At 41.1% G+C, this 22,575-nt stretch overlaps 4 protein-coding genes across 4 annotated transcripts; 2 read left to right on the top strand and 2 right to left on the bottom strand.

Annotated features, from left to right (window-relative positions):
• Positions 1 to 427: 427 nt before the first annotated feature.
• On the bottom strand, positions 428 to 3,678 carry LOC101296821 (putative receptor-like protein kinase At3g47110-like). The gene is made up of 3 exons (XM_004308882.1): positions 2,358 to 3,678; positions 1,011 to 1,796; positions 428 to 906 (listed from the first exon to the last, which is right to left on the bottom strand). The coding sequence occupies exons 1-3, from the start codon at positions 3,676 to 3,678 to the stop codon at positions 428 to 430; spliced, it is 2,586 nt and encodes an 861-aa protein (XP_004308930.1).
• A 715-nt stretch (positions 3,679 to 4,393) lies between these two features.
• Positions 4,394 to 7,036, bottom strand: LOC101298369 (clathrin light chain 2-like). The gene is made up of 3 exons (XM_004307580.1): positions 6,756 to 7,036; positions 6,071 to 6,224; positions 4,394 to 4,982 (listed from the first exon to the last, which is right to left on the bottom strand). The coding sequence occupies exons 1-3, from the start codon at positions 7,001 to 7,003 to the stop codon at positions 4,662 to 4,664; spliced, it is 723 nt and encodes a 240-aa protein (XP_004307628.1). The 5' UTR covers positions 7,004 to 7,036; the 3' UTR covers positions 4,394 to 4,661.
• A 1,385-nt stretch (positions 7,037 to 8,421) lies between these two features.
• Positions 8,422 to 11,180, top strand: LOC101297102 (receptor-like protein kinase At3g21340-like). Its single transcript, XM_004308883.1, has 8 exons — positions 8,422 to 8,476; positions 8,556 to 9,237; positions 9,357 to 9,451; positions 9,670 to 9,869; positions 9,979 to 10,111; positions 10,214 to 10,279; positions 10,448 to 10,640; positions 10,748 to 11,180. The coding sequence occupies exons 1-8, from the start codon at positions 8,422 to 8,424 to the stop codon at positions 11,178 to 11,180; spliced, it is 1,857 nt and encodes a 618-aa protein (XP_004308931.1).
• A 9,246-nt stretch (positions 11,181 to 20,426) lies between these two features.
• LOC101297684 lies at positions 20,427 to 21,083 on the top strand. The gene has a single exon (XM_004308884.1). The coding sequence runs from the start codon at positions 20,427 to 20,429 to the stop codon at positions 21,081 to 21,083; it is 657 nt and encodes a 218-aa protein (XP_004308932.1).
• The last annotated feature ends 1,492 nt before the right edge of the window (positions 21,084 to 22,575 follow it).

The raw sequence follows: 22,575 nt of genomic DNA on the forward strand, positions 1-22,575 counted from the left end.
CTGGGAGCAGAGAGAGTCAGAGAGACTAATTACATGTACCAAAGACTTGGTGCGCGCTTTCTCAGGTATTATATGTTTTGCTGACGCAGGGAGGGAGATCAATTCAAAGATTTGTACTTAAACGCCATTAATTTATGGTGGACGTCAAATTTGGTCTTGGAAATTGGAATCAGCCTCGATCATAGCCGGCCTTTCCCCAAGTGCAGGCCGTCTGAGTTGTGACAGCAGGGGCCCTAATTTTTTGTTTTTGATTTGTTACACCAGGTGCTTCCCATGCCATACTGTGTAACAGTGTAAGTTTGCACAAAAACATGAGGATTGTGCAGTCATAAAGAGGAAATGAAAGAATCAACAAAGAATAAAGAAAAAATAAACCATTTTGTTTCACTAATCATAGAGAAGAAAATAAAAGCACCTAGCCTCTTGTTTAGCTTCTTCTTGGCCTCTCACGACGGATGCTGATACCATTGTAAGCATCTTTGATTCGGTGTAGGTCTCTGTGGACTTCCTCCATAGACATCCTATTCCTTGGTGATTCTTCCGAGCATGCAAGTCCAATCTTAAGGATTGGAAGTATGCACTTCCCCGCGTAATTGTTCATCCTGCTTGAATTCTGATTGTCAATGTTGTCTCCACCAGTTTCGATATCATAGCTGAAAGCATGGATTCTAGTCACTTCATTGTTTGTTGTGGAAATTGTAGTCTCTTCTTCTAGAGTGGCAATAAGAGTAGGATCTACACTTTCCATAAGCCTTCCTTGTATGCATGTCTTAACAAAAGTATGGATATTGCAACCGTCTACAAACATTTCATCAGTGGGTCTTCTTCCCGTGAACAATTGCAGCACAAGTATCCCATAACTGTATACATCCCCTTGTGTTGACGGCTCAACACCAACTGCATACTCTACAATTCATAAAACAATCAACTATATCAGTTCTGCATGTGTAAAATTAGGAACCTCAGTACAGTAATTTAGTAACTATATATGGGGGAAAATTAGTAATTACCTGGAGCAGCATAGCCAATGGTTCCCTTTATCCCAACTGTACTAGTTTGATTTTCAGAAGAGTCTGTAGACGGTGGGATGAGTCTTGCTAACCCAAAATCACCAACACGAGCAACCATGTCACCGTCCAGAAGAACATTGCTTGGCTTCAAGTCCCGGTGAATAATTTGTGGTTCACAGTGATCATGAAGATACCACAGTGCAGAAGCCACATCAACAACAATATTGAGTCTTTGAAGAAGGTTCAAACCACTCCTTGGTTGGTTTTCTCTGTACAACCAGCCTTCTAAGCTTGCATTTGACATATACTCAAATACTAGAGCTTTGAAGTCATTACCACTGTAATCAGTGCTGGAGCAACATGTAATGATCTTCACAAGATTCCTGTGCCGGATATTCCTCAGCGCGTTGCATTCAGCCATGAAACTCTTCGAAGCTCCTTTCTGTTGAAGGTTGAGGACCTTTATGGCAACAACGATGTTTTCTTCTTGATCAAGAATCCCTTTGTATACAGAGCCAAAACCGCCTGATCCAATTTGGTTGCTCGGAGAGAATCCGCCAGTAACTTGATGAAGTGTCTGGTATGAAACCTTTGAGAGGAAGTTGATTGATTCCGCTTCAGATAATAGTTCCTTCTTTAGAGTGTTCCTCCTCCAATAAAAAACTAAGAGGAATGCAAACAGAAGAGAGCATCCAACGACTAAAGAAATTGTGAGCTTTAGTTTGAAACCACGAAATTGTCTCAACTTTGGGACATTTATGGTGCATGCTGGTAGCTGCAATTCTGAAACACCACCACAAAGTTTAGTATTTCCAGCCAATGATATTGCACTGATGTTTCGAAAAACTCCTTCTTTCGGGACCTCACCCTCCAGATTATTGAGCGAAAGGTTTAAATAGATTAAGAACGGAAGTCGTTGTAGGTCTTTTGGAATATGTCCTGACAAGTGGTTTTGTGAAAGATCTAGATACTGAAGACCTCTCAAGGAATCCAAAGAAGAAGGTATGATTCCTTGAAAGAGGTTCCCTTGTAGTGAAAGAGATTCAAGGCTTTGACAGCCTCCAATGCTTTCTGGAATTTCTCCTGTCAGATTGTTTCCAGAGATGTCTAATGTCCTGATATTCTTTAACTTACCCACTTCCACAGGCAGGCTGCCAGTTAGCGAGTTTTGCGATAAGTTGAGTAAGTCAGATAAGGAGGACATGCCAATGACCTGGGATGGTATATCTCCACTAAGATTATTGTGTGACAGATCTATTAACTGCAGACTTTGACAATTACCAATATCAGGAGGAATGATTCCTTCTAATTCATTTGCGTATAACTGGAGTCGAAACAATTGGGTGAGATTTCCTAAGGAAGATGGGATCCAACCTGATAATCTATTGGTAGATAAAGATAAAATTTGCAGCTTGCTTAACTTTCCCAAAGAAGCTGGAATGTTACCTGTGAACAAGTTATGATCCAGGGCCAATAATATTAAATTTTTGAGATGTCCTAATGTTTCAGGAATTGTTCCTGCTATTTGATTGCTCCCAAGGTAGAGTCCAGTCAGTTGGGTTGAGAAATTGGCTACGGAGTTGGGTAAAACACCACCGAAATTGTTACTAGTCAGAGCAAGCACTTCCATAATGCTGCAATTGGTCAAGGATGTTATAAATTCCAAATCATTAGATGAATTACTTCCTAACTTATTGAACTCTAAGCTAAGGAACTGGAGATTAGGAAGAACTCCCAAACTTGCCGGAACTTGGCCAACAAAATTATTTTCCCCGAGATCAAGCTCCTGAAGCTGAGAAGCATTGGAAATTGAAGCTGGGATTTGTCCAGAGAATTCATTATCACTGAGATACAGTTTTTGGAGATTAGGCATGTTTAGGCCTATACTAGGTGGTATACTGCCCTCAAACTTATTCGATGTAAGTACGAAGACGTTCATAGATGATATGTTAAAAAGGGAGGGAGGGATCATACCATGAAGATTATTGAGACTAATTCCAAAGAAAGACAAACTTTTCAATACGCCTAGTTCCTCTGGAACATTGCCCACCAAGTTATTACCAGACAAAGAAAGAGTTGTGAGTGATGAAAGATTTCCCAATGAAGGTGGGATGCCTCCTGTCAGATTGTTAATCTGAAGATTGAGAAAAACAAGCTTCATCAACGAGCCAATCTCTGAAGGAATTTTACCCGTAAGGCGGTTTGATGCACTGTTTATGATCCTTAGTTCCCGACAGAAGGTCAGGTTGACAGGAATTTCCCCCTCCAACGTATTGTAACTTAGAGTGAGATCTCGCAGTCGGAACAGATGATCAACTTGTTGCGGAATCTTGCCAGAGAAGCTGTTGTTGAGAAGGCTGAAGGTCCTGAGAAAGGAGAGGTTGCCGATGTAGGGTGATATCGTTCCATGCAACTCAAGATGTAGTAGTTTCAAGGCTGTTACTCTCTGATGCCGTCTGCCGCAAGTAATTCCTCCCCATTTGCAGAAGTGAACGGAGTCATTCCATGAGTTCAAGAACCCGTGTGGATCGGCGACTATGGATTCTTTGAATTTGAGCAAGGCCAAGTGATCGGTTTCATTGCCAAGTGAACTTACAACAGTGATAGGTTGGAGAAGGTTGATGAAAAGGAGAAGGGTCAGGACATGAAGGAATCTGAAGCTCTCCATTAGCATTTAGCAGCAGGAAGATAATGGTTTGATGGGAAAATTGATCTCCGAAAATGTGGTATATATAAGATTCGTGATTCACAGCACCAGTTTTAAGCGGGAGTTATTTTAAAAAACGCATGATATTATATAGGTATATTAATTCACTGCATGTCTTTTACCATAATAATTAATGGTAAATTAAAATAATTATTCTGAAAAAAAATTCCAAGTTGAATTCTTCTTTGAGACTTTCTCGTCAATCGAACTCGGAATTGATGACGAGGATAGTATTGAGGTTGATCTTCTTCTGGAAACTGTGAAATCAGTAGTACATGACCTGGATAGTTCTGAGGTTTCAATTAACATTTATTAAACTAAAATAATTTAGCAGAAATATTCGAAATTGATCAGACAGACATTAGACATGACCATGATTGAAACGAATCAAAGTTTGAATTCTTTCTTTGAAACTCAGACCAACCCAACCTATGTGCAAGATTCATGTTTCAGCCAGCGTGTCAATTTATGCATTTCAAAGACACTCGCTCAGCTGGTCAAGAGTATGCATTGTTTCCCGCGGATTTTTCGACGTCATCCGGGCCCAATCGGACGGCACAAGCAATCTAGAAGCTTTGAAGAATATGAAGATTCTAAAAAACGATAGGCCCAAGTCCGGTGGAAACCCAGGGACTAGAACCCTAAGGACTAGTAGGCGATTATGAAGGTCTACCATAAAATAAAATGAGGACCAAATTCATCATTATGGTCAAGAATTACCACCCAAAAAAAACTTAACCGATCAAACCAAGTCCAGCCCCTTTGGGTTCTTTCAGATTTTGTACATATGAAACACAAAACTTAAAAAACAGGTTTCCTGAATGTGCCCATTAAAAATGTTCCAGGTTAACTAAAACAAGAAAAACTTCACAATATTGATCAAGGTGCTTTGTTACTACGAAAATATAGACTTGAAAGTTAACAGACAACACCGATCACAATTATCAGGCAGCAGATATAGCCTCAGGTGCAACTGCCACAGTAGCAGCAACAGCCTCAGGGGCAGCAACTGGTGCTGGTGGCAAAGGCTTTAGGTGAGGAGGCGTATTATGCTTCAATTTCAGAAGAATCTGCCTCATCCGCGAGAGCTCAGTTGGCTTACCAGGTTTTGGACCTTGAACAACAACTACGGAAGGCTTCTTTTCCTGATCCTTCCTCCCTCTCTTCTCTATAGCTGGCACCTCATTTGGAATGAGATCTGCAACTGCCTTCCAGTAATTCTTGTCTACCTCAGCATGAAACTTCTCTTGACTGGCAACGAACATCTGTGAAAAGACAGAGATATTAAGAACAAATAACGCCAGGAACATCAATTGCTCCTCAGTTCTAACTTACCATATCATACAATCCAGATACCAGAGATTCTATGTAAAAGAAATTACAGTTACGTGAAATGAAATTCCAGAATGTTTAGTTAAAGAGACCAGAGCTCCAAAAACCATTAAACCCATGAAACAACCTTGTTAGGATATTCAATACTAGCACAGAGGTGGGAGAATTATGGTTTATCGATGTTACTCAGAATTCTGCAAAGCAGAAATGACCATATTACACTCCCATAATCAAGCTGTTGCACTTCTATTCTTGTTTTTGCATTGTTAAATTTAGAAGAGAACTATTCAACCTTTCAATAATTGCAAGAATGAGCTTTCTGGTGAATGAGTAGAAACTTGCAAGAACAGAGATACCCATGAGACTAATTCTTAAAGATACAGACCTAGAGAATCCATACTAGATCCTTGACTGACAAGGAAACAGACACTTGAGAAACATTCTCATGCTATAGTGGTGGATTACCGAATATACAAGCTTAATTACAAGCTAATACATGATTACTCCTATCCAAATCCAATGAGGTAGGCTTCCCAAGCTAAGTGAAGAAGGGATCATTTATTTATCCTTGATACCGCACTAACACCATATCTTTGTCAATGACTACCAGGGAAATGTTGTGGCAGATATTCATGCAGTGAATCCTACAGTTCTGATTGCTACTTCGTTGAGTTGAGAACAAGTCCAAGTTCTAACAGGGAGAAAATTAGTTTATGAAAACCCATGATCTTTCTGTTTCAGAGGATAAATCCAAGATTTGTTGGCATGATCTGTCAACTAGATGTATTTCTTCTTAGCAATCCATTTCAACCAGGCAAACGGATAAGCAAATAAATCGTGAATACTATGTGAGTAATTATATATCAGTATCAGCTCAAAGGATCTTAAAATGTGTGCCAACCATACTCAAAAGTCAAAACAGATACAGCCAAGATAAAAGTTGACATTATATCACAACAGAACTCGTTCAAGCAAAGAACAGAGAAAACCATAATCTCCTGAAAAGTTAACTTGCTCTAACCTTCTCTTTTTCCCTGTTAGCAGCTTTGTTATTCTCAGAAGCGATCTTCCTCTTCTGGTAGAATTCAACCTTGAACTCTTCAGCTTCCTCGATGATTTGGCTCAACAACTCCTTTTCTCTCTTCTCCTTCTCCGCCAGATGAATTGCATTCTGCCTGAATATCACAATCTTTAGTGTATAAGATCTCTCTTCCTCACAACCTCACACGATTTCACCATTCCCTCTCCACCATCTTCCATAAAAACATAATCTACACAAATTCTTTCAACAAAAGTAAATCAACCACTTTCTGATAGTATCAACAAGTACCTAGCAATACCAATTTTGCTTGACAACTATATGAAGTGAATATGATGTGATCACAAATCACTAGGCATGTAATTCTTCCAAGTTATGAAACTAAAACAAATTTTCGGTTACTTTCGCACCGAGAGAACAGATCAAACCATTTCACAAGCTATAAATTCAACTGAATCTCATATAAAACCTAATGATCAATCACTATGCATGAATCTTCAAAATTTACTGAATCTAAAAACAACTTTCCTCACTCTCTCACCTAAATTACAGATCAAACCGATTCAAAAGCCAATAATTTCAACTGAATTGCACAAAAATTCAAATTCAACATTTTGCTCTACCTCAATCATTCAATTGCAAAACTAAGAGGAATCAGAAGCCGCACCTTCTCCATTCCCTGAGAGCGGCGCCCTCCTCTGGCGGCATCTCCGGCAGAATCGGATCGTTCGATCCGGCAGCGAAGATCGACGGCGGAGATGGAGGCTCAGTGAGCGGCTGAGCCGTAGCGAAGACGTCGTCTACTACTACGGAGTCATGCTCGTAGCGGAGGTAGTCATCGTCGTCGAACGGGCGGGTTGACCCGGCGGTGGGGACGGAGTCGTCATCAGGGAGAGTGAAGGAGGAGGAGGACATGGTGTGTGTGTGAGTGACACGTATGAAAGGTCTATCTCTGGTTTAACTGTTGTGGGGAAGGTGAAGAAGATGAAATGAGGTGGCGACTGATTGGGCTTTATTTTAGCATCTTGTTGTGCCACTGTTAGGTTCTAGAAAACCTTTTTAATGAGAATTTTTAAATTTAAGACTAGTTAAAGATTTTTGGTTTATTCTATTTTTTTATCTTATATCCACGTCTTAACTGTTTAATTTATAGGTATTTATGATCAAATCATTTCTGTAAATTTTCAGTCATATTGAAAATCGTTAAGACATTCATAAGTGTGATTTACCAATTATGAACTTGAACGGTTCATGTTTGACAGATTTGGTTCGTCCATTAATTTGATTTAGTTTGTTACCTTAATGATCACCAATTTGACTGAAAATTTATAGGGTTGATCTACGTACACATATAGATCTAAAAACTGAATGGATGAGATGCTAGGATGTGATCGAAAAGTAGGTCTTTTAAACCATAAACTGAAAAGTCTTCAACTTAAGGGTCATCACTAGAAAAGCTCCCTTAGGTCCAAGGTTGATTGAGTCTAGACGCGGTTTTAATTTCTAACAAAGAGAAAATACCTTTCTCAAAAAAAAAAAAAATCCTGCATTTTACTTGTCTATAATCTATATACCTTATTTTGGAAACAAACCTCACGTAAATACGAGGTAAAAGACTTATTAAAAATAAAATCCCATCATTCAAACAAAATAGAAAATCTAAAACAAAAATTAAGAAGACACGATTTATGTTTAACTAAAAATGGTTTAATGGACCTTGGATATGAATCGAACCTAATAAGACGTGTACCTGAAAGTCTGAAACACCGAAAATTGTCCAAGGAATTAGTTGTTTGGTTCCCTTCTCGGAAAATATATGAACAACGAAATCACATTATTAAAATTCGATACACACAATTCTTCTAAGTCACGTGTTGTTGCCAAGGTACCATTTGGCATTGGGGTGAGTGGAGAAAATTTACGATTAGTGACGGAGTCAACCCAATCACGAACCCAGCAAGTTCGATCGCCAAGATCATTGCCATAATCCAAATGGCCGCCAATTTACGACACGAGCCGGCCTACAAGTAACACCAAACCTCTCCACGACAAAAGCATATAAACAAATTTGAGAAAATAACAACAAAAACAAATGTCAGGCTATAGCCACTAATTGGTGAATACAAGTCCTCGCAAGACTAACAAAAAAAAAGAAGAAGTCCACGCGAGACCTGCATGTAGGGAGTTTTCAGTTCTCAATAGCAAACTTGTCTTCAATTATCAATTGTTCCTGGAAGTTGCGGAACAAGACCCCGTTGTCTGATCATCTTCTTCTTCTCAGTTCCAAATTATAACCGGAATGACTAATTGGATTTATCACCTCCATTTCTATAATGGGTGTGAGTCCTCTTTTACTCACGATCCTCATTACCCTCTCTCTCTTCTCAGGTAATCGATCTATCTCCATCTGTTTCTTATTGATTGATCGAACAAGCTGGTGTTTACTTGTTGGTTTATTCGAGTGCAGAAACAGAGTCGTTGGTATCGCTCCAGATAGTCAACAACTGCAGCTACACAATCTGGCCCGGAGTTCGCTCCACCGGCACAGTAAACCTGTCCACCACCGGCTTCAGGCTCGAGAGCGGCGCGTCCTTCAACCTCTCCGACGTCCCTGAATCCTGGACAGGTCACGTGTGGGGCCGGACACACTGCAACCAATCCTCCAAGGGAAGCTTCTCCTGCTCCACCGCCGACTGCGGCACCGGAAAAATCGAGTGCGAAGGAAATGGAGGCAAGCAGCCGGCTACTTTAGCCGAGATCTCTCTCAACATAACCGACGGCATGGACTCCTACGACGTCAACATCGAATACGGGTTCAACCTCCCGATGGTGGTGGAGCCCCGCGGAGCAGGCAGCAGCAACTGCAAATCTTCGGGATGCTCGGCCGACTTGAACGGCGAGTGTCCGGGCGAGAAGCTGAGGGTGCGTAAAGGGAATCAAGAGACCGTGGCGTGCATGAGCCCGTGCATGGCGTATAATAATAATCCGCAGTATTGTTGTAGCGGGCAGTACTATACCGCGGACAAGTGTGAGGGGGCGGTATATACCGAACTTTTCAAACAAAAATGCCCACAAGCGTATATCGATCAGTATGATGTTCTTCCCACCTGTGCGTCAGCTAACTACAGTATTGTTTTCTGCCCTGCCAGGTACTATAATAAATATTGTCACGTTTAACCCTATTGAAATGTTCTATTTAAGATACACGTCGTTGAACCACTGCAAGTGTCGACGTAGTAACTGTTAACCATCAAGCTTTTTACGTCAGTTTGAACCAAGCACCAGCCGAAGAACCAACACCAGCAGAATCACCAGCCGAAGAACCAACACCAGCAGAAACACCATCCGAACAGGTCAAAAAGAGTAAAAAACACAAAATCATCATTGTCTCTATAGCGTCAAGTGCTGGGATTATCATCTTAATATTAGCGGTGTTAGCGGGCCAATGGAGCAGTAAAAGGAAGAGACAACAAGGTTATTAGCAAAATGAACACTTGGCCGACTTTGAATGCAGGATATTTTCAGTTTTTTAGCTAGTCATTTTTTTGATGAACTGATGATCACTCTGGCTTTTGGTGTAGGGATCCGAAATAGTTCATTGGAGTTGGAGGATGGTCGACGCTTTACGTACTCGGAACTTGTAAAAATTACCAATAATTTTGCATCTCCAATTGGAGGAGGTGGATTTGGAAAAGTCTATCATGGTATTCTGGAAAATGATATTCAAGTTGCTGTCAAATTACTTATCTCCGCATCCGGCTCCAGTGAATTCCAAAATGAGGTACATAAGTTAACAATCTCTAAAGCGACTCGGACTGTTCCAAAACCGCAATCAACATTGTGTTATAAGTTGAAACATTAAGCCATATATAATAACAAACTGTATGCAGGTTAAGCTATTGATGAGAGCTCATCATAGAAATGTGGTTTCCTTCACTGGCTACTGCAATGATGGAAAGACTATGGCACTTGTATTTGAATATGTTGCCAATGGGAATCTGCAGCAACATTTAACATTTTCAGGTATGCACTTACCATACTTCATCTATATATATGATGTGCTTGCATTACTTGATATCACTTATATGGCTTAAATGCAATGATTTGTGCACTGTTGGGGTTCAGATGTAGCTACTGGAAACATTTTGACTTGGAAGGAGAGACTTCAAATCGCAGTGGATGCAGCACATGGTATAGAATAGCTAAGATATAAGATAAATTTACATGTTAAAAGAGTTTGTTCCTTTGGTCCGCCTATATATTTTCATCATTTAGTCCTAAATCATGTTCGAGTTGCAATTTGATGTACATCAGTACCGGACATCGATTAGGCTTTTAATGGCAGATGATATTTTGCAGGACTGGATTATCTACATAATGATTGCAAGCCACCCATAATCCACAGAGATATTAAGACCTCCAATATATTGTTAACTGAAAAGATGCAAGCCAAGATATGTGATTTTGGTGTTTCCAAACTTCTTTCAACTGAAACTGCCACTCATACCATGACAGATCACATAAGAGGAACTCGAGGATACTATGATCCTGAGTAAGTTAGTAAAGACATATATACAGTAAGTTACATACAACTGCATGCTGCTAGATAAGCATAACTTACATTCTTCAATTTTCTTCTTTTCCTTTCATTATGTCCAGATACTACAACACAGGAAAGCTGAACAAAAAGAGTGATATATACAGCTTTGCGGTTGTGTTGCTAGAGCTGATCACCGGCAGAACAGCAATAATAACAGATGTAGAACCCGAACCTGTTCACATATGTCAATGGGTGAGGCCTATGTTTGAGAGAAGAGATATTGAAAGCATACTGGATTCATGTATACAAGCCGGGACTTATAACGTTTCCTCTGCTTGGAAGGCGGTAGAAATCGCCATGGAATGTGTGTCCTCAAGAGCTACCGAAAGACCAGATATCAATGTCGTGTATAAGGAATTGAAGGAATGTTTGGAAATTGAGGTTCCGCCTGAAATAGTAAAGGTTCCAGAGATTGATGAGAGTGATGATTGCAGTACTAGTTCAAGTGTCTCTGTTGACATGACGTCCCACACTCAATCTGAAAGATTTTAGTTCACATGAAGTCACACACAGAGTCTGAAACTGAAAGGCATACGTGTTAGTTATTCTTGCACTGTTAAAATAAGATTGGAATTTTACGAATGCGGAAACTAATTGGACTATTCCTACAAATCTAGTACGAGAACATTGCTCCAATTTTGGGTTTCTGGATTGCAAGAGGATATTACCTCCGGTAAATCCAGAAGCATGTTTAAAATTAAGTTCTTGCAACTGGAAGAGACACTCATATACGTGATGCCAATGGAACATTTGGGTACCTTGATGCTGTAAACTGCAGGTTATGTTTTCTACCTTATTGTTTAAGGATCAGTGACTTCTGAGTTCTGATCACGAAAAATATGTGAAAAACGAAATCGCATCATTGGAATTCAATGCACACAATTCTTCCATGCCACATCTAGTTGGGATTAATGCACCATTTGGGAGAGAAGAAAATTTATAATTAAAGACAAGCGGACTTCAAACCAAATATGCTTAACTACTTGATGCAGCGGAAATATAAACATTGGAATCCACCAACGGCGACTTGAATCCACAAGTTTAGTTTTCCCGAATCCACAAGAAAGTTCCTGGAATCCACCAGAAAGATTGATGAGAAAATCTCAAAGGTTTTTATTAAATAAAAAACTGACGATTACAACTAATAAAAACTCCTTATATAGGAGCAAACAAACCTTAAGGCGACTAACATCAAAGCCTAAAAACCCATAGATTAAAAGAAAACCAAATCCAAAACGAACTAGTAAAATTAATGGCTGAAAATAAGTAAATATGCATTTTGAAGGCCTAAACGGACTCGGATGGCTTAAAAAGCCCATACGTTGTGGCGAAGCGACATGTTTGGTTCGTTGGGCCGTTCCGCTTCCAGAAATGTATCATAATAATCAATCAAACACCGAACGCCAAATCTGGAGCAAACAGGGTTTGGACTTGTGTCGATCGATCTGCTCTTCAATCTCCATCGTCATCTGTTCTATATCACGACTAGAAATATGGCTAAAGGCTACCCCTTCTAGATACACTTTATTAAGCGTGTCATTTGATTAGAGCAAATGATACGGTTCTATATTTTTGGTATTATTTGGTTAATAGGCACCTATAACCGTAACAAAACAAAATATATAATTGATAAAATTAATTTATTAAAATACAAATTTAGATAAGCATAAAAATCAGTATCGATTAATATCATTTCACAATTAAAAAAGCACAAAAATCAATTTATTAAAATACAAATTTAGATAAGCATGAAAATCAGTATCGATTAAAAAACTAAATTAATGTATTATCATTTTAAAATTAAGATAAACAACGATTAATATTAACAACCCACTCTTTTTACATTTAACTTATATCCAAGTCATCCACAAATGTAGTTCCAGTTAACCAGTATTTCGTCTTCATCCGTATTCATCGCACCACAATATTAATAACCAACAAATTTTCTCTAATTTCATTTATTTGACATCCAATTTCCCCCAATTTATTTTCTCTAATTTCATTTATTTGACAAAAGGAACAAACTCACAATTGTCCACAATATACGGGAATCTCATCCCCTGATCCTCATAACCTCCCCCTTTTATCTCTTCCATTCACAGTTTCACACTGTAAGTTCTCTCATTTTCGATAACTCTTTTGCAACTTGGTTTTCTATTGATCTGAATGATCTAAGCATAAAGAAGTGGAATACAATGTTCTTCATCAGCAGGTAATCACCACGTGAAATTATATTCAGATGTATGCTTTGAGATGCATGTAATGTATATATAACTATGATCAATATTCATTCATCTGTCCATCTCACATAATAGGTCGAGATTAACGTGCACCTATTCGCTAATCTTCTGTGTTTGATAAAGACTTCGTTACCTTCTTAATCGATCGCAGATGACATATATATGGAAGAGATCCTTTTGTTCCAATTAGAGGCTAGATTGCTCGATTTGGGAGCTAGATATGGTTGAGTGGATTCGGCAGCGGCAATTTGTGTAGCGGAGGGAATTAAGCTCGTGGTGGGTCAAAAACCGTCTTCAGATAGAAGAAGTAAGATTGTAGAAAAAGGAGGAGGAAGGGAGAAACGGAGAAGGACGGCGGAGCTCCACGGCGACTTGATCGAACAACAAAAAATATAGTTTGACCAAAAAGAAATATAATTAATATTGTAAAAAATGAAACAAATAAATAAAAAATAAAAAAAACTAGAAAAAGGATATTATCTGATAAGCAACTGAAAAAAAAAATTAATGAAAAAACAGTAAAAAAGAATCGCATAAAAAAGAGATAATATATGTGGAACCCATTTGAAACAGAAATTAAAAAAATAATATTATATTTAAAATAAAATAAAAATGGAGATACTGAGATTAAAAGTGTGGGAATTAGTGGAGAATACTCTTTTTCAATCCGTGGCTGCACCGTACTTAATAATTTTTAAATGCAACATAGAATACTCTTTTTTAATATCTGGCTGCATCGTACCTAATAATTTTTAAATACGGTTATTTGTATCATCTAAAACAAAAGATACAGATAAAAAACACAGTATCCTACGAGGCTCTTGCTAGTAGTGCTTCCATAGTTCCAATCATGAATCCAAGAAACTCGATTGCTTTGATCACTACGGTAACCTCAGCAACAATAGAACTAGAAACATCAAGAGATGAAGAAAAAGCACCGACAACCCTCACCTTGAAAAATCACAAAAAAAAAAAAAAAAAACTACCACCATAACCTGACTGAACCTCCTCACGCTCCCAAACGCCATCTGTGTTGACCTTTGCCCAACCAATTATAAGAGGCCAAGAGGGTGCTAATTCACCTCAAGGGCTCAAAAATTCTGGGGCACGACGCGGTCTAGCTACAAGTAACTCAAAAATCCTTGAGGCACGACCCAGCATTCAAATCTATACAGTCTATATTATATCATTATCTAAAGACATGACACAGATGCTAAAAATCAAGGTCATGATAAAAACTTGAAGAACAACCATGGAAAATGGTAGAGAGAAAACGAGCTGAGCTACTGGGATTGATAACATCGTAATTGTACAAAAGTTGGTTTTCAGCTTACTATTCTAAAAAGAGATTTTTCTCTATTTATACTACTTAGCTATTATAAACCTGGACCACAATTGGGCTTATCTGTTGTTCAAATGGGCCTTCATCATCTTAACATTTTCATCATCTTAACATCCCCCCTCAAACTAGTGATTGGGGCTTCAAGAACTAGTTTGCAGCAGAGAGAGTATTGAGCCAAAAGCTTGTAAACAGAGGGGGCCAATAACTTGTCTCAACCGGGAGGAATGAGAAACAATGATCGCCATAGCTTCATAGGATGAGAGGCATGTTTACAATTCACCATATCTTTGTCCGGAGTAGAAGAATTTGGAATCGGAAAAGCTTCAATTCCCTTGACAAGAGACTGCTGCAAATGAGGATAAATAGGAACTGATAATGGAAGTGCATGTGTAACTGGCAGAGCCTTGACAACATGTGAATGAGAAGCTTTCACATTTGCTAGCAATGGCAGGCGGCTCCTGTTGAGTGCAGATGGTAGCAGACAAAGCTTTAGGTCTTACACCAACATGAATATTCTTCTCTGTATTTTTGGTTGCAGTAGAAACAGTTGAGCTTGCCATTTCAGATACTTCTGACACATTTTGCAGGATCTGAATGTTTGATGTCATGTGGTTCGGCTTTCCAAGCACCTTCGAATCTGCTTGCTTGGCTGCTTTACACTTGTTGAATTGAGGCTTGAAATCATCTCTCCTGTTGATGCAACCTTCATTAGCAAGAAAATTAGGATAGCTGATATGGCCTTCTGTATGGCTCAGGTCACTGAACTTCCTTATAGAATCTTATGCAAAATCACCATTCTGTGTGGGAAAACCCACAGTTTGAGTTATTAAAAACCGGAGAGTATACTTGAGAGCTACCATTCTGCTGATTGAAATTTCCATTTAGCATTAAAGAAATTTCACCATCTTTTTGTTGTTTAAAGCTTCCATGTTGCTGAGAAAATTGTGCATTTGGCAATGAAGGACCAACACCATTATGCGGCTGAGACATGTATGCATCCATAGTGTCCCGAACAGTAGTGTCTTCTATAGTTTCTGATTCAAACCTGTCTTTTCCACCTTTTCCAATTGAGAACAACTCTTTCTTGTTCTCCATTTCTCTCTTGCTAAAAGTAGACACATACTTTCTATTACTCATGAATGCACCAGTATGAGGAATGCAACTTCCACCATTCATCATTGCATAAATATTAAATGAAGCTTGATAACTATTAGCAATAGTCATAGGAGATTGAAAGCCTCTGCCACTTTGTTGAATGAAGTCATTGTTGGCTTGAGAGTAATCACCATGATATTGGATCCCACCAATAAAATTGACATATCCTGCATTGTCTTGTGGCATAGAGTGTGACCCAAAAGTTCCATTGTGCATTACGGGATTAGATGAAGTTCCAAAAAGACAACTAGCATTATTTGGTACCAATGTATACATTGGTGAAAATGAACAGCTCTTATGCTTTAGCTCCAATTCAAACTCAGCAGATAAAAGCAAGGATCTAACTTCATCCATTCCAATATCAATTTTCGCTCTAATAATCTGTCTGGTATGACTATACTCGATAGGAAGTCCAGCAAGAATAAGAATTTTAGCATCTTGATCATTCATGGTGACTTCTGTTGCAGCTAATCTGTCTCTGACAGATTTAAAACTCAACAAGTATTTCTCTATAGAATCTGACCCTTTTTGAATTGTTCGCAAAGTATATTTTAACTGCATAATATGAAACTCAGAAACAAAAGCATATCGTTGTTTAAGAGTGAGCCATACCTCCCTCGATGTCTAGCATCCAATAACAAGGGTAAGTGCATCAGCAGAAAGTGTGGTTGCTATGATACAAATGACAAAGCAATCTTGTTGTGTCCACTTTTCATAAGCTCCAGTGTTAACAGAGAGAGAGTCATGATCAGCCATCTGAACTTGGGAAGAACAAGCATGAGAACCATCTACAAATTTGAGTAATCCATGACCACGAAGATAGTGATGCATAAAAAAATGCCAAGTCGGGTAATTCGTATCATCAAGAAGAACAGAGACTGCATTACAAATTTGATTCGAGGTCGCCATAACAGAACTAGAGCTTGAGGATGAACAAATTTTCTGGAACTTGAAGAAGAATATCTACGAACACAAACTTGAAGAAACGCATGCTACGAACTCAAAATTGAAGAGAAACAACTCCCATTTCCTCTCTAGTAATAACAGACTTCGATTTTCTGATGAGTAAGACTAGTAATTCTACAATGGATATTTCTAGGGTTTTTGATTTGGTACTTTTGAAAATTAAGGTTTTGAATCGAAATTGCAGCGGAGAAGTGATGGAGGAGCGATGGTCAGGCCGCCATGGGCTCTGATACCATGCTAAAAATCAAGGTCATGATAAAAACTTGAAGAACAACCATGGAAAATGGTAGAGAGAAACAAACTGAGCCACTGGGATCGATAACATCGTAATCGTACAAAAGTTGGATTTCAGCTTACTATTCTAAAAATGATTAGTGTAAAGTGTACAGACAAAGAGATAGTAAGAGAATCATCATCTTATTTATTGATAGGAGCCATTTATATAGAGAATTACACAATACCAATATAGTAAGGATATGAATACATAGATCTAATCTAACTACATATCTTATTGGCATAAGGCCAAGATACACATAAAGAATATCTAGAAAGATACAGAATATCCTAAAACACTCCCCCTTATATCGCGCACTGATATGCCGATGGTGTTGATCAGCTGCCTCGTCAAAAACCTCTATGTGGGAGAAAAACTGAACCTTGATCGTAGGAGAAAAAGAGTACAACGCACCCTTCACATCTGATAGTGACATGTATGCATGTGCTAGACTCCCCCTGAAGTTTGCAGCTCCCCCTGATCTTTACATCAATCATAGGACTCTTCCTGATTTTTACTAATCACGGAAGTTTCAACAACTTAACATGTCAATGCTCTTTAACATGTCTTCAAATGTGGCATTGCGCAATGATTAACTAAATCATGCCGTATTGTCCTCAAATGATCTTTTACACTTAGATCTTGAGGAGAAGGCCGCTTGTGAAATCAAAACATAAGTTCGTGCAGGAAATCAGATTTCTGCGCAGCATGACCTTCAGTTACTAGAACAGTCGTAACTTCCTCTAGGAAATACATATGAACGAACCGTAAACGGTTTTAGAAACTAGACTCATTTAGCTTTCCAATATTACACACGTTCTGGTTCGTCAAGAGCAATTCACAAAGTCCCGTCGAAGTTGACTGTTTTGCCAAAATCAGATTTTCAGACAGATTCGTCCTACTTTACGAAAACAGCCATAACTCACTCAATATGATAGGTATGATCAAATGGTTGGTGTCCTTGGAAAGTAGACACATAGATCTTTCCAATGGTACCAATTTCACCATTTTCCAGTGAGTGAGATTTCCTGTAAGTCCCGTGGAATTTGAAGTCTTTGTGCGAAAGACTCCTTTCGTACTGGGCGGAACGCGAAGCCTACGACAAGGTCGTGACTATGGAATATGTCGACGAAGTAGTGGATTATACCGATACCAAGGAGGAAGTCATTCAGTTAGCTCCCGCCGCCTTGGACGATACACCACCTTAAGTCCGCGACCCCATTTCTCAAGTTAACGTAGGGACTGCAAAAAAGCCCTTACTTATTTCCATTAGTGCTAAGTTGGTGGAGAACGAAAACGAAGACCTTCTTGCCCTATTACGTGAGTACATGGACTGCTTCGTCGAAAAGTACGAGAATATGCCTGGCTTGTCCCAGGATTTGGTCTGCCACCGGTTGCCAACTTATCCAGACCAACGTCCAGTACGGCAAGACGACCGATTTATGCGAACTGAGACCCAGATCGTAGTCAAGGAAGAGATTGAAAACATGCACCGATCATGTATCATTCACGTGGCAAAATATAACGAGTGGCTATCCAATGTTGTCCCCGTTCCCAAGAAAAATGGCAAGATGCGTGTCTGTGTTGATTACCGCGACCTCAACAACACAACGCCCAAAGATATATACCCCATGCTTGTGGCTGACCTCCTCATTGACGCAGCCACGGGGCATGAAGTACTGTCCTTCATGGATGGAACAGCCATATACCACCAGATTCCCGTCGCTGAAGAAGATCGACACAAGACGGCTTTCCGCTGCCCCGGTTTTGCCGGCGCGTTCGAGTATGTTGTCATGCCTTTCGAACTTAAAAACGCGAGGGCCACATACCAGCGCGCCATGAACCTCATCTTTCATGACATCTTGGGGAAGCTGATTGAAGTCTATATCGACGACGTGGTAGTCAAAACCAAGACACGGGCAACCCATGTTGAGGACCTGTGACAGGTGTTTACACGGATGCGCTTACACAAACTGAAGATGAACCCCACCAAGTGTGTATTCTTCGCAGAAGCCGGCGACTTCTTAGGTTTCTCGTCCATCAAAGGGGCATCGAAATCCCAAAGGACAAGGCGCAGGAGGTAATAATCGCCTCACCCCCCACCACCAAGAAGGAGCTTCAACAGTTGCTTGGGCGAATCAACTTTCTTCGCCGTTTCATATCCAACACGGCAGGGAAAGTCCAGCCTTTTTCACCCCTACTCAAGCTCCAGGGGGCAACCAAGTTCGTCTAGGAACCACAACATCAACAGGCCGATGCCGACTTGTCCATCGGTGGGCTCTTGGCATAAGACGATGAAAACGGGGTGGAACACGTTGTCTATTATCTTAGTAGAGTGTTAACTGACTGCGAGACACGATACTCACCTATGGAAAAGTTGTGTCTTGCTCTATTCTTTGCAGGTTGCAAGCTACGTCACTACATGCTTGCCTTTACCACGGTGGTGATCGCTCAATCCAACCTGGTCAAATACATGCTCTCTCGCCCTATCTTGCGGGGACGCATCGGCAAGTGGATATTAGCTTTGTCCAAATTCTCGTTGCAATATGTTTCGTAAAAGGCAGTAAAAGGACAGGCAATAGCAGACTTCCTCGCTCATCACCCATCTTCAGAGCTCACGGCGTTTCGCGAGTTGGAGTTCGCTGTTGTGGCACTCGCTCCGTGGACCCTATACTTTGATGGATCACGGACTGATACCGCAGCCGAGGCCGGGATAGCCATAGAAAATCCTGCTGGAGACTGATTCTCTTACTCGTTCCAGCTCGATTTCAAATGCACGAACAACCAGGCCGAATACGAGGTGCTCATAATAGGACTGGAAATTTTGTTGGACTTGGGTGCCCGCGAGGTTCAAGTCTTCGGTGATTCCTTATTGGTCGTCAACCAATTGCTGGCGAAGTTCAAATGCTTAAGCTTGTCCATTGAACCATACTAGCGCAAGGCATTTGAAGTATTGGATCAATTCGACGATGTCTGCATCGAACACATACCACACGAGTTCAACTTCACCGCCAACGAGCTCGCCCAGGTAGCGTCCTGCCTCAGCCTGCGAGATGGAGTGCGCGAATGTTTGCTCAAAGTCGAGCGCCGTACTCTTCCCTCGTTCATAGCTATGGGGCAATATCAAGCCGACACCCCTGAGGTCGCGGCCTTAGACCCTATTGACGAGGATTGGTGGCTACTATTTATCGCCTACCTCCAGAACCCCAATGACGTCACTCACTCCAGACAGATATGTTTCCTCGCTTTAAACTTTGTTCTACGCAACGGCGAACTCCGTCGACGTGAGAAAGACGAAAACGACTTCTGCTGCATATATGGGAATGAAGCTAAGCGTCTCATGCGCGAAGTACATTGTGGGGTTTGCGGTTCACATCAGGCAGGGCTAAAAATACGTTGGTTAATCTGTCGCCATGGGTACTACTGGCCGACCATTTTAAAGGATTGCATCGCCTTTGCCAAGGTTTGCCAAGACTGCCAGGCTCACGGATCAGTGCAACACATCCCCAACATTCCGTTGCAGCCTATCATTAAACCTTGGTTGGGTCGCGGATGGGTGATAGACTTCGTCGGCATTATCCATCCTCATTCTTCGGAACAGCATAAGTTCATTATCGTCACCACTGACTTCTTTACCAAATGGGTCGAGGCAGAGCCACTCAAGGTTGCCTCAGCCAACTCGGTCCTCAACTTCATTTTCCGCAACATCATTTCCCGTTTTGGTATTCCAGAGTGCATCATTACGGACAGAGGGGTAGCTCATGGCAGATTCGGTCGTCAAATACCTAAACGATTATGGCATCAAGCTCCTCCACTCTACGCCATACTATGCGCAATCTAACGGCCAGGCCGAGGCGAGCAATAAGGTCATACTTGGCATTCTACAAAAGATGCTGGAGTTAAACCCGTGCGTCTGGCATGAGGAACTTTACCACACATTGTGGGCTTACCGCACCTCAAAGCGCGGTCCGACGGACACTACCCCATATGCTCTTATGTATGGTCATGACGCCGTCCTCCCCCTCGAGATCAATATAGCTTCACTCCGTGTACATGAACAACACCAACTACTTGGAGAAGATTACGTCCAGGCTATGTGGCAGGAACTGGAAGATCTTGATGAACACCGCGTCACCGCTTTCAACAATCTCATCCTCGAGAAACAGCGCATCGCGCGGTCGTACGATAAAGTCACCCGAGGGCGGAGCTATGCCGAGGGCCAAAAAGTGTGGTGCGTTGTCCTCCCACTTGGGGAAAAAACCGAAGACCGGGGCAAGTGGTCCGCTCAATGGGAAGGACCCTTCATTATTCATCGTATACTCCCCAAGGGGGCCTACCACCTGAGCGACCTGGACGGCACCATTCATCGCAATCCTATTAATGGTCGTTTCCTCAAGCGTCACACTGCTGGAGTTTGAGAATGCGAGGATCCTCCACCTCCCCCAGAGCCCTCAACCACAGTTAATAGTGCTACACGCCATCGCGTCCTCGCTCCGCCGCCTAGCACTAGGGGGCAACCCAACCCGGGATAGAAGATTGAAGATTACTTTGTAACGTACTAGCCTAAAAAGGCCAGTGCTAGATTGGGGCCTATTCCAGAGGCCCTAATAAATAAAATAGCTTTATTTTTTCTCATGAGTTTAGTTCTCATTCTCTTCATTCTCTGTAAACGTGCAAAGTCTAAACACAAAGACAAGTACAAGATTAAGGCCTATTCCAGAGGCCCTAAAAAATAAATTCATCTATTTCACCCTTTTTGGAGTTTCTAATACAAGTTTCATAAGCGGCTTTGCGGCCGAAGCAACTACATTAACAGAACATATGAAATCTGACTATGTTTACACTCAAAAGCATAGATTTGGAGATATTAGAAACCTCAACCCGCATACCTTGCAGGGTCGAAGAAGAGGCCTCCGCCGCGTTCTTCGATTGAGACTGGCGAACGTCCCGCTTCCTCAGACCAGCGTAAGCCTGGACACTAGCTCGGACCTAAGACAAAGTGTTGAGAAGCTAGAGGTCCACTGGACCTGGGTCCCTCATGCTACCGGCCAAGCCTTGAAGGTGCTTCAAGGACACTGGCTAGGGCCTGAGATGCGAGCGGGCGCGGGGCCTTAAAGACCCCACGTTTGGACAGAACAACTGGTGCAAGGCAGAAGGTACCCAGACCGTTTGTTCGACCAAACGAAGAGATGGCCTAAGAGCGGATTTTAAAACGCACTCCCGGCCTAAGAGAAGATTTTAAAACTCAATAGGAACGAGCGGGAAGGCCAAAAAGGGGTGGTTTTGCTTTAAGCAAGGACAACATGATGAACATAAGGGAAGAAGAATCCATGGCAAGGGGGCAAAGACTTGGTTGATGCTTCAACCCGGCCAAGAGGTTCTCTTTTATAGGCATGAGAGGCCGATTTTTCCCTTTGACAAATGTCCTGCATGCAGCGATGTGCTCCGAGATATGAGCCCTTGAGATAAGGTTGGACATGTTCTTCCATGATGACTGCCCGCGTTCCAAGCAAGCAGTTATATTGAAAACCTCCACCAAATCTCGGAAGAAGATTTTTTCCTGAAAAAGCAGTTTTTAAACAAGGAAGACTCGACAAGCGCGGGAAAGAATTGATTGCAATAAATAGTATAATATTATTAATGATTATAAAGGTTCATACAGAGGGGGCAAAACACTAACTGGGCCTAAACCTGCTTAGAGGGCCTATACAAATCTAAGAGAAGGCATTCTAAGGCCAACTCCTCAACATTCGTCTGGGCTTGGACCTCGTCCGCAGCAGCAGTGGCCGAGTCCAAAGCTTCTTGGGTCTCTTCCGCGACCTGCACGCGGGCTTCTGCATCTTTAGCCTGCACAAGGTTCTGGCAAGCTTGAGTGAGTTGAGTCTGCACTCCGCTATCTGAGCCTCCAAG

Source organism: Fragaria vesca, linkage group LG7 (genome assembly GCF_000184155.1).
Source record: "Fragaria vesca subsp. vesca linkage group LG7, FraVesHawaii_1.0, whole genome shotgun sequence".
Lineage (NCBI taxonomy): Eukaryota > Viridiplantae > Streptophyta > Magnoliopsida > Rosales > Rosaceae > Fragaria > Fragaria vesca.

What these genes read in the sequence shown, in the direction of transcription:
- LOC101298369 (XM_004307580.1), bottom strand. Translation starts at nt 7,003, where the DNA reads ATGTCCTCCTCCTCCTTCACTCTCCCTGATGACGACTCCGTCCCCACC. An exon ending in GCTCTCAGGGAATGGAGAAG is followed by an intron (nt 6,225 to 6,755) that starts GTGCGGCTTCTG and finishes TGTGATATTCAG; the next exon opens with GCAGAATGCAATTCATCTGG. An exon ending in CTAACAGGGAAAAAGAGAAG is followed by an intron (nt 4,983 to 6,070) that starts GTTAGAGCAAGT and finishes GTCTTTTCACAG; the next exon opens with ATGTTCGTTGCCAGTCAAGA.
- LOC101297684 (XM_004308884.1), top strand. Translation starts at nt 20,427, where the DNA reads ATGGCAGATTCGGTCGTCAAATACCTAAACGATTATGGCATCAAGCTC.
- LOC101297102 (XM_004308883.1), top strand. Translation starts at nt 8,422, where the DNA reads ATGGGTGTGAGTCCTCTTTTACTCACGATCCTCATTACCCTCTCTCTC. An exon ending in CGCAGTGGATGCAGCACATG is followed by an intron (nt 10,280 to 10,447) that starts GTATAGAATAGC and finishes GATATTTTGCAG; the next exon opens with GACTGGATTATCTACATAAT. An exon ending in CGAGGATACTATGATCCTGA is followed by an intron (nt 10,641 to 10,747) that starts GTAAGTTAGTAA and finishes CATTATGTCCAG; the next exon opens with ATACTACAACACAGGAAAGC.
- LOC101296821 (XM_004308882.1), bottom strand. Translation starts at nt 3,678, where the DNA reads ATGGAGAGCTTCAGATTCCTTCATGTCCTGACCCTTCTCCTTTTCATC. An exon ending in CCCATCTTCCTTAGGAAATC is followed by an intron (nt 1,797 to 2,357) that starts TCACCCAATTGT and finishes GTGGTGGTGTTT; the next exon opens with CAGAATTGCAGCTACCAGCA. An exon ending in CATTGGCTATGCTGCTCCAG is followed by an intron (nt 907 to 1,010) that starts GTAATTACTAAT and finishes TATGAATTGTAG; the next exon opens with AGTATGCAGTTGGTGTTGAG.